The following is a 12190-nucleotide window of genomic DNA, read 5'->3' on the forward strand; positions in this document are numbered from 1 at the left end:
TACAGGACAGTGCTACCTATGAAAAACTCAAGGGAGATCCTACTCCCAAATTCAAGCGTACCCTGGACTCTATGTTGGCTACAGCTGTTAAAGATGGCATCATCACCGAGACTGTGAGCAAAAAATTACAGACAGCGTACCCGGTTACGCCGATCTTTTACACCATACCTAAAATACACAAGGACGCACAGCACCCCCCGGGCAGACCCATTATCTCTGCCAGGGGGTCGCTGTGCAAACCCATAGCGGTGTACTTGGATACTTATCTCCAACCCTGTATCCAATCCTTGCCCACTTACCTGCGAGACTCCACCTCACTGTTACAGCTCTTTGCCAACCAGAGTCCCCACATGGAGAATATCACGCTTGCTACTTTCGATGTAACCAGCCTGTACACCTGTATCCCTCACTTAGATGGGGTACAGGCAGTAGTCAGTCTCATCCATGATCACCCCTTGTACCAATGCCCCACGATTAATTTTTTTAGCAATTTATTGAGCTACACCCTAGCCCATAATTACTTTTACTTCGACGGAGGCTATTATTTACAAAAAACGGGGTGTGCCATGGGATCCCCGGTAGCTCCATCCCTAGCTAATGCCTACATGTGGTAGTGGGAGAAGAACCAGCTCCTTAACAACCCAGCAATTAACACCCAAATTAACACATACAAACGCTATATAGATGATCTCTTCATCTTATGGCAAGGTCCTGCTAGCCCACTGGAGGAGTTTGTAGCTGAGCAGAACAATTCCCATCATCCCATTAAATTAACGCTGTCCACCAGTACCACTTCGATCCCGTTCTTGGACTTGGCCATTTCAATCAGCAATGACACACTGCATACTACGCTATATGTCAAACCGACGGACCGCAACACAGTGCTGAGGCATGATAGCTATCATCCCCGCAACACTGTCAAAAGCCTCCCTTATTCCCAATTTTTAAGAGCCCGCAGGATTGCTGACCTCTATGCAGAGGCATCCGCCCAAATTGACATCATGATTGACAAATTCCTCCAACGTGGGTACCCCCTCAATGAACTACTCCAATCCAAAGCTAAAGCCATGGCTCAAAATCGCAAAGACCTGATTTCCAAAAAAACAGTTAGCCAAAAACAACCCAGTATTCCCTGGGTCAATGAATTCTGTACCACCAGCCAAAACACCACCCACAAAGCTAAAAGGTGGTGGGACATCGTACGCACTGACCCCGATCTACCCATCTTTAAGGACACCAAACTGATGCCTAGCTACACCCGTGGCCCTAACCTTAAAGATCTGTTAGTTAAAACAGAAATTACCAACTTCAGCACCCAGGCACGGCCTAGCCGCAATAACAGGGTTGGTTGCTTTAAATGTTTGGGCTGCACCACTTGCGGCTACTTGGTAGCCTGCAAAGATGTGGCTCACCCGTACACTGGCAAAAAATTCAAAATTAAATGGCCCCTAACATGTTCTACAGAGTTCGTTGTGTACATTATCCAATGTCCATGTGGACTCAATTATGTCGGCAAGACAGATTGCGAATTCAAAGTCCGCATGGCACAACACCGCAGTGCCATCAGAGCTGCTTTGGTGTCTGGCAAAAGTCAACAACCAGTGGCCAGGCACTTTGCCATGGCCAAACACAGCCTGGCGAGGCTGCGTTATAAAATCATTGACCACGTTCCCCCTTCCATCCGGGGTGGAGACCGGGCCAAGAAACTTCTCCAACTTGAATGTCAGTGGATATTCAGGTTGGACACACTGGCCCCAAAAGGGTTAAATGACAGCCTGGGTCTGCATGCCTTCCTATAAGGCCCATGCAATACTCCGTTTCACCCGTGGATCAGTCTGACACAGCAATGCAGTTTACTGCATGACTGATCGACACACGGTCGACTCCTGCTGCGTGCTGACATGACGGCCTTCCTACTTTCATGCTCCTCAGCGCAGTCTCCTGATGCACCAGTTACATGTGAGGCACAACTTCGTTTAGTGCTGCTTATTTAAGCATTTTTGTCATAACATGACGCTTTGCGGGTCCTCCGCAACCCCTAGAAGTACAGGGTTTTTAATTTCCCCTCCCATTTTTCCCATACATTATTCCACCTCATCCAATGTATTTCGCACCACTTGTTATTTGTTTTTTGCTCACACTGTTGTTTTTAGCATCCTCGTAAATGTATGCTGTATTATGGATGCGTTCGCATTTTTTACATTGTTGTCAATAGCCCGCTCATGTGTTTGTATTCACGTCACTGTTGCCATAGCACTAATTGTTTGTTTGCCTCCCCAGCAGCCAGCCTCACGTGACCCCAGGACGGAGCCGAAGTGATGCGCCTGCCAGACGGCGCTGTAAGCAGCGGTGACGTCACCAGTGTGCGATCGCACCCGGGGCGACCCCGAAACGTTGACATATCTATGACTGTGTAATAAACCAGTCCACTTGCTTTCACCTATCTGAAGACCCTGTGTGCCCTTTATTCGGCTGTATATATATATATATATATATATATATATATATATATATAGCTGATTTATTAAATTCAAGGACAGACATGCAAATCACTAACATGAAATTTTAATTTAATTTTATAAGTTCACTTCTTTACCCTTTTTAAATACTAGGTGATACTAGGAGGCTAACCCACTTGGCCAATACACTTTCTGTGATGTCATTTTTCTTCCGATTTTCCCTGAAGCTACCTCCTACCAGTCTCCATGTATGTCCTCATGTTCTAGTACTTCATTTCCTTTAAAGATTGTTCACCTGCTGTACTTTGCTAAAACCCTTGATATATTTAAAGTTTTCTATTATGACCCCCCTTTCTGCTCCAAAATATGTATTAGATCTTTTAGTCATTCCTGGTAAGCTTTATGGTGTAGGCCATGCACCATTTTATTTGCCCTTTTTTATCCACACTCCAATGTATTTATATTCTTATGGAGATACAGTATGGTCACCAGAACTGGGCAGAAAATTCTCGATGAGGTTGTACTAATGACAGTGTCATTATTACTTCTATTTTCTGCTACTGTTTGCTTTGTTACATTGCTTTGTCTGTTTTACCCTCTGTGGGGTGTATTCAATGCTTTCTGCGAGCTGTGACAGCGAGCAGTGCTGACTGCTCGCTGTCACAGCTCGCAGGGTCAGTATTTAACTACACGCCGTTTCCCCCCTCGCTAGGTTTTTGGAGCGAGGGAATCGGCGTATGTGGCCGCTGAAACAGCGAGGCTCGCGGCTAAATGCAGCGGCCCCCCTGCATTAGCCACGAGCCTCGTTGTTTGGGGGAATCCTCACTGTCCTCTGACAGCAAGGATTCTCCCGGAACGTTGAATAGGGTGAGCGGCCGGCACGGGGTTCAAACTGCGTAGATCGCTGGTTTTCAGTGATCCCCGCTGTTTAACCCCCTCGCTGGCCGCATTGAATACACCCGTATATATCTACAATGTTGCATATCTTTGGGTCATCTGCAAAAAAGGCTTGCCACTTACAATGTCACCAACAAAGAAATGAAAGAGACTGGACCAAGTACAGATCCCTGGGGTGCTCCACTGGTAACATTTTCCTTCATACAATGCACTCCATTTACTACAATTGTCTGTTTTCTTTCCTGCAACCAGGTTCTTATCCATTCAACTGTTGTATAATGCAATCCCACGCTTTTCATTTTATTTAGCAGTCTGTGATTTAGTACCATGTCAAATGCCTTACTTAAGTCTAGATAAGCTACACACAGTTTGATTTCATTGGTATGATCCATGCTGCTTTGGATGTAAGGTTTAGGATTTATGTTACTTTCCCTACTAATGATGTAGGGCTCACTGGTCTGTAGTTACTGGCTTCTTCCTTGCTTCATCCTTGCGCAGTGGTACCATATTCGCTCTTTTCCAGTCCTCTGGATTTACTCCTGTCGCTAGTGATTGGTTGACTAAATCTGTTAATGGTGCTTATAGAATATTTATAAGCTATATTAGTAACCTTGGATGTTTCCCACCTGGCCCCATTGATTTATCCACTTTAAGCTTTGAGATTTATGTTAGGACCTTTTCCCCTGTAAATGTACTTTTATCCACCTTATTTTACGAATGTCCTTGCAACGCAACTGTGATCTGTCCCCATCTCCCTCTCCCTCTGTAGTAAATACTAAGCTAAAATAATTATTTAGATGATCTGCTATTGTCTTGTATCCATCCACCAAGTCCTCACTCTCTGTCTTAAGTATTCCCTAAGATGGAATGTATGTAAAAGCTTATTATATATTATATAACAAACGAGTAGTAACCAAGCGCTGTTCTTTTATAAACGGTTGTGTACACAATCCTCAGCTTCAGAGATGGAGATACTGTATATCCCATAGATGGATATACAATTGAATTCAATTTGAAGTTCAGTATGTCCCTGTGGCACCACACTAACCTGAGTGTTGGTCCCTATGTACATATATATAGTGGTTCTTTTTTTTTCATATCCTTCACCATTAAACCAAGCTGAAATTCAGTGGCAACTTGTAGATGTGTACAGTGATAACATCACATCACTGAAACAGGTTTGATGTCAGCCAACTGCAACCATGAGTTGTTACGGCATTGCCATTGGGAGATACTAACTAGACCATCCTCCATACAGTCTGGGACAGAATGATTTCCATCTCTTTAGACCATTGAAGAAGCACCTGGGAGGAAGCACTTGGGAGGAAAGCAATTTGCAACTGGTGGGGATGTTCAGCAAGCCGTCCTGTCCTGTATTCAGGTGCTTGATGCTGAGTTCTTCTATGCCAGGATAGATGTCTTGGTGTACCCTTTGGACAAATACTTAGGATACATTTGAATGACAGGCGGTGGGGACGACAGCAGACAAAATACAGGTGCCTAACCCTAACACCCATCAGCCGAAACCTAACCCATCGGCACACAGCCTAACCACCCCTTCTAAGAGCCTAATCCTATCCCCCCTCCCTGCAGCCTAACCATAACCCCCCTCCCTGCAGCCTAACCCTAAATCCCCCTCCTAGTGCCTAAACCTAACCCCCCCACCCCTACTCCGGTCTTATGCTACCATTCACTACATACAGTACTTACTAAATACTTACGATTAAGATGCCAAAAGTTGGGATTCTGATCGGTACTGTGACTGTTGGCATCCAGGATGCCCTACACATTCCACTTACACATGTATGGCTACCCGATGGAAAACGAATCTGTGCCAACGCCATACTACTGATAATATGTGTATATAAACGAGTTGAACAAATGTACGTCATTTAGGAGCTGACTGGTTGGTATTGTATCTCTCCCCACACTCCAAGGCTCACGGAGTACATCTTCCCCTTCATCACTCAGGTAAAATACCTCTATTTTACCTTATCCAGTTTTGCCAAAAATAAAACATAGTCACGTAAAACCAATCTGGGATGTTTAATTGAATAAAAAAAATCATACACATTTGAGAAGTTGTAGAATGATTCACAGTAAACAAAATGATTCAAATACTGTCACTTATTCTGCGTCATCCAGCAAACAAATGAATGGTGGCAGTAAAAGAATATAATGTAATGCTAACATTATGGCACTGGAGGTAATTGTTGTGCACACATCTTTCAGTTAAACAGCTAATGGAAATTGTGTGAAATGTTTTTCCTGAGTTGGAAATGTGTTCCAATGTCTTTGTAACACACCTTTGGGTATACAGTAATATCATATAATGCTATGCTATTGTATGTGGTTGTTCCATCACAGAGCCTGTGTGAGGAAATCAATCACACAGCCTCACACAGCATGTACTGACGGTATCTCATGTCATACCATCACCTGTTTGCATAAATATACCTTTTCTCTACATGCATGGCCTAGATGCAGCAATATGTCTTGCTACAATTCTGGTGCTGGACAAGAATAAGGGAAGACTCCGCGCATGTCAAATGCTTTGCTGAAATCATTGGCTTCTGTCTGTGTCCCCTTCACCAGCTGCATGTTCTTTATGCATCCTCGGAATGACGTCTGGCTGGTCAGGCAGTTTTGCTTCACCTCAGCTACAAAAGATTAAAAAAAAATAAAGAACCAATTGTAAATGTCCTTGGAATGGATGTTTGTTTTAATTAGATTACAAGCAGCTATGTTCTTGCACAGGGACAGGCAATGCCCAATCATACTTCACACTCCACTTCCCTCAGTTAGCCAACAACTAGAAACCTCATCATTTATTTAAAGTTACTAAAATGTATGCATATATATATATATACACACACAAAATAAAGTATAACGAGAAGAAACGTTTACATCACAAATAGATTCTATTGCACAGTAAATTGAGTCACCTATATAATATGCTGGTGCTTTATATACATACGGTAATAATACATATACTGTACCACATATGAATGGACAATCTCTTGAACAATTGACAGATATAGATATTGCTGTTCACCTATTGACTACTTTGTTCCAACCCATGACCAGCAAAGCAGCCATGACAGTTTTCAGTTTCATGTATAAAATGAGTGCGGGGTACGCAATGCCACCAATCCCCTGAGTCAAGGGGGGCTCAAATTGCACATCCTGCACTCATTGCAATTATTCTCTCCGATGATATCTTTGGAATTATGGCACGGTGCATTGCTATCCATTCTACACATACTGGCGCTGTGGTTTCAAGCATGGCAGTGGCACATGAAAAATTTGGACACAGGCCTTCTACTGACTCAACATGTCTTTGACAGTAGTCTTGAATTACTTAAAGAAACTGCCAGAGGATTTAATGTCATATAAGGTGTAGAAATGTTATAATCAGATTCATTCAGCAGTGTAGTTAGCTGCATCTTACGAAGCTGACTATACATTACAAGTATGGGCTACTTGGCAGAGGGGGAGCTCAGGCTAAGAACACGGAGCTGAACAGTGTCATTAGTGATTCATCCTTTCTTCTCTGTGGTTACAGCAAGTTCCAGATCTGCTCTGATCAAGGCAAGTTCACCGAGGTCATTTATCTGAGTAGAACATCAGACATGCCACTGTCTGTGCCCAGGGAAATGATTTTAATATGCTTAAGATGAATTAGTTTGTTAGTTAAAATGATCCCAAGAAAAGTCAAATGAAAGCTATGCAGTGCACAGGATCAGCAGCCAGGCAGCGATTCGCAGAACAGTGATGTCTGAGGGGAAGGAATAGCCGGGAAATATCAATGCAGCTGCTGCAGATGTCGCTGGTTTTGTCATTTACAGGATAAACCAATAATATACAAATATGTCATTAATGTGCATGAAGCGGAAGGTGATAACGCACCAGTCATTCAGCTACTAAATGTGAAGTTACAGGCTGGGTTTGAAAAATGACAGGACTGGCTGCTACATTATTACATTCCCCTTTATCACTCCACCAGGTTTAATACATTTGCCCCAGTATCTATGTTTGAAGCCGTATAAAACAGATTAATAATTATCAGTGCTTATTTCAATACTAAACAAATAAATTAAAAACATCACTAAACAAAACAGAAGCAAAATATTAATAAATACTGTAATTCTACAAATATAAAATGTGAAATAGTCTGAGCTGTTCTTAAGGTGAGTACACACGGGTGCAATTTCATGTAAAATCGCTGGGAATATGGTCGCTGAGTGACCATATTGCCAGTGATTTGATGCGCAGCTGGTGATAAATCGCCAGCTGCGCGCTCCCGCTACCCACACTGGCCAGTTGCTGCATTCTAATCTGTGGTCCAAAGTGTGTAATTCCCAAGAGAAACTGGAAAAGGTCAGATTATTACTGCATATACCCAGTACTGTAGTGGGAAGACAACCATCATTATCCCATGTGTGTAGTCACCTGTCAGCCACACAGGTGACCGGCTTATCCACTTAGTGTTGCCAAGCTGGAAATAGCACTCAGACTATACAGAAGGACCTGTTTGTGCATGGCTAACTCATGTCTTCAGAATGGATAATAATCCCTGTGTCCAGATGGGCTCAGTATAACCTGGTCAAACAATGAAATTTGAGAAGTCATCGTTTCACAATTTCACACAATGAGTTGGAGCTGCTCGCTGCTGCTGCTGCTGGGCCAAGCACATATACACTTATTTCCTCACATATCTGACACTTCCCCAATTGCACCACAGTATGTGGACAATACTACACACCTAGCACAGGCCTTACCTGGATAACCACCAACAAAAACTGGATTATTTGTATCTGCCGAGGTTGACTGGACATAAGGACTCTCAGCCAGAACGGTGTTCCCATCCACTGTTAGGACGATCCTATGTTTAATCTTATTGGCGTGAACCAGGTGCCACTTCCCATCACACAGTGCGCTGGCGTCTTCTGGCTTGTAAATTGCTGTTATTCTTCCAGCACCATTGTTTACATGGAACAAAACCTGTCAGACATGAAAAAAGAAAACGTAGATATCCAAAGTTCTTTTTGCCGCCATGTTTAATAAGTATTGTCTTCACTATTTGGTGTGTTTGGTAGTGTAGTGTATTGGGATGCGGTCATTTGGTCTACAGCGCGATGGTCGACAGTCATTAGGTCGACACCATTAGGTCAACATGGGAAAAGGCCCTACCATACACCACCATGCCCTACCATACACCAGGGCGTGGTGGGAGAATAAAATAGTGTGCCCGACGCATTGCGAGCGAGGGATGCGAGGGACTGCGGTGCACTTTAAAATGTGTCCATGTCGACTGTGTTGACATTCAGGTAAAAAATGGTGAAAAACCCCATGGTGACCTTTTGACTGTCGACCTAGACATTGTCGAACTAACGATCTGTCGAACTAATGACCTGTCGAACTAATGACCTTTCAACCTAGAACCATGTTGGCCTTTTCCCATGTCTACCTAATGGTGTCAACCTGATGACTGTCGACCATCATGCTGTAGACCAAATGATCCCAACCCAGTGTATTAAAGGAAGCCTCTCATTCACATATTTTCTTGATATGCCACTATGAACATATTTGTATTTAAATGAAAGACAAAACAGAGAAAAATAGAGTATACTCTAGTGCAGGGGTAGCCAACTCCAGTCCTCGAGAGCTACCAACGGTTCACATTTTCCAGACAACCTAGCTGCTGCACAGGTGCATTCATTACTCACTAGCACATTTTAAATGATCAACAGGTGGAGCTAATTACTTCACTTGTGATTCTGTGAGGAATCTGGAAACCGTTGACTGTTGGTAGCTCTCGAAGACTGGAGTTGGCTACCCCAGGTCTAGTGTATAGGAGACATGTGGGGCTACTGAGTGTAAATTGCAGTAGAGAAAATAAATAACTTACCCTGCCATTTACTATCTCCAGGCCAATTGCATCCACCTTAGCACTACTTATTCCTAGGAGAACCCCGCTCTTGGCAGTAGTGCGGAATTCTAGCGTTATATTCAGATCTGATCGTACTTTGTAACCCTCTTTCACTAGAGAAAGTGTAAAAAGCACACATCATTGTATTAGTTACAATGCAAAAACAGCACCCATGCTTCCATTGCACTTATTATTATTATTATTATTATTTATATAGCGCACACATATCCCGCAGAGCATTACAGAGAATATTTGAACATTCACATCAGTCCCTGCCCCAGTAGAGCTTACAATCTATATTCCCTTAGCACATGCTGGGAGCCAAATAACCACCTAAGTACCTGAAAGAAACCTATGCAAGCATGGGGTGAATATGCAAACTCCACACAGTTAGGGCCATGGTGGGAATTAATCACATGACATCAGTACTTTGAGGCAGTAATGCTAACCATTACACCAGCCTTCTTCTAATATAGCAGCTCTGCTTCTTAAGGCATACACTGGTCTGATTTGTCCTAAGGACAAGTCAGACCAGTTTGCCCTTGAGAGCCCCCCCAAGCAGCTCCCCAGGAAGCTCACATGCGATTTGGCACTTGATGCGCCATTTTTACATGCAATAAATTGCATGCGATTTATTGCATGTAATACTCCCGGGGAGCTGCGGCAGCGGGGGGCGGGCAGTTTGGTCCGGCCAGCTGGTTTGGCTGAATTCTCTCAGCCAATCAACATCCGGCCAGTCAGTTCAAAATATTCAGAAGTCGCATCCCTCCGCCCGGCAAAATGCGGCTACATGCACCCAGCCGCCACCGCTTCTCAGACGGACCACACTGCCCGCCATTAGGAGCTGCCCGAACCACTCTGCCCGCCGCACAGGAAGGAAGGTCCGAGGTTGAGTGGTCAGAAGGCCAGAAGGTCTGACCATCCGCTCGGGTCCGATGCACACGGGACCATTCATCGGACCTGAGAGGATATCAAACTGAGCCGATTTGGGCCTATTTCATTTGGGCTCAGTGAATAGGCACCTTTAGCGTTTCATCCTGTACTACCATACATGCTAGAAAAATGAGCAAGAGAAACTTAATTTATGTGGCATATATCTATTAAACAGGGCTTAATTCGTTCCCATGGGTATAATCTGGGTGTAATACTGCCATAAACACAACACAACTAACAGCAAAGGGCATTTTATACAATGCCAATGAGAAAACCACAGGAGGATCATTAGTACAACCGCTCAGGTAGATTTCAGTGCAACTTACCTAAAGCAGCAAATCCAGTCCCATCAAAATAGGTTCCCTCTTGTGCAGAGGTATAACATTTATTCACAGCCAGTATGGACAGGGGCCCCTCCTTATCCACTTGCTTGCTGTTAATAGTAACGTTGCTGATGCATGCTGGGATGCTGTGTGTCACCTAAACACAAGAAAATTCTATTCAATAAAATTAATTCAACATGTTGTCCAACTGATACAGTATCAGGTGAATATCCAAAATGTGCAGCTATGGGGGTTATTGCAACCATGCTAATGGCTCCTGTTTAGTTATGTATTCAGTGGTATAGGTCATAAGTAATTGGATTACAGGGGGTAAGGGTCTGTCACAAGGAATTGGTATGCTGCGGTAAGGGTCAGTCAAAAGGAATTGGAAATCTGGGGTAAGGGTTAGTCACAAGGAATTGGATAATGGGGTAAGGGTCAGTCACAAGGCATTTGATTCCAGAAGTAAGGGTCAGTCACAAGGAATTGGAAATCTGGGGTAAGGGTCAGTCACAAGGAATTGGATTCCAGGACTATTTAGGATCACTTTGAGAACAATGCAAGTCATCATAAGAAGTGGGCATGGGTGTGCAGGAACAAAGCAGTTCCAAGAAGAATATACTGTAGCATACTGTACATATATAGCCTATATTCAAAAGTGCATTTATCAATACTGACAGAAATGTAATCCCTCTTCACTCACAGACAATCTAGACCAGGGGTGTCAAACACAAGGCCCGCGGACCAAATCCGGCCCGCCAGACCTCTTCATGTGGCCCGAGCAGCCGCCGTCAGCCTTCACCTTTTATTCTCGATTTTTTTTTAAACAAGAAAGCTGCCTCTTCAGCGCATGCGCGGCAGCCTACAAGCCAGAGAACGTCTGCCCTCTAGCGCAGTGCCGCCGGTCGTCAACCCCATCTCCGCTCCCACCTGCTGTATAGGAGCCAGAGAGAGGAAAGAGCAGGTCCGTCGTGGTGAATGGTGCTGCTGCTGCTGTGCACTCAAGGTCACTTACTGCTGAGTGCACTGCATAGTGACCGGGAGCACGCTGCCCCCCACTCCTGGATAGATAGTGCGAGGAGCGCTACTCACAGGAGGGAGGGGGAAATGCGCCTGTGTGAGAGCGCAGCTGTGTCCTTGGTGGTGGAGCAGCTCAGACTGGAGTGGACGCATCTGTGCGGGTAAGTGTCAAACTCTCTGCCTACAGTATGTGTGTGTGTGTGCACTGGCACATTGCAGCCCATCATTAATTGCTGTGTCCCATGATAATAAGCAGGACATATGCCCTAAGACTGAGTGCTGCCCCCCTGTGCAGGCAGCGTGTGCCCTAATGCACTGCAGTTCACAGCAATAGCAGGAGGGAAATGCTACTGCTGAGTATACAATAATTGAATGCAGTGACAATAATTTATGATAATAAAGAGTGGACACATAGTCCTACAGATACAACCGGCCCTTTGAGGGTGACCAAACTGCTGATGCGGCCCCCGATGAATTTGAGTTTGACACCCCTGATCTAGACAATGACATGGATCTGGGGCTTGCACGTGTTGATATAGTATATGAATTGCAGCATGGAAAGCCAATGATTTTGTTGTGCTAATGTGGATATGTAGAAAGTGGGATTACTCTGTGCATGTATTAGC

At 44.2% G+C, this 12190-nt stretch overlaps 1 protein-coding gene across 1 annotated transcript in view; it reads right to left on the reverse strand.

Annotated features, from left to right (window-relative positions):
* Positions 1–5383: 5383 nt before the first annotated feature.
* LAMA1 (laminin subunit alpha 1) overlaps positions 5384–12190 on the reverse strand; it is a 167227-nt gene continuing 160420 nt past the window's right edge. Inside the window, exons 60-63 of the mRNA XM_083187610.1 lie at positions 10548–10701; positions 9268–9401; positions 8138–8360; positions 5384–6016 (exon numbers count right to left, since the gene is read on the reverse strand). Coding sequence (XP_083043736.1) covers positions 5856–6016; positions 8138–8360; positions 9268–9401; positions 10548–10701 — 672 coding nt within the window. The 3' untranslated portion in view covers positions 5384–5855. The remainder of the gene's footprint in view (positions 6017–8137; positions 8361–9267; positions 9402–10547; positions 10702–12190) is intronic.

The sequence above is a fragment of the Crinia signifera genome, chromosome 5 (assembly GCF_055691185.1).
Source record: "Crinia signifera chromosome 5, ASM5569118v1, whole genome shotgun sequence".
NCBI classification, from domain to species: Eukaryota; Metazoa; Chordata; class Amphibia; order Anura; family Myobatrachidae; genus Crinia; species Crinia signifera.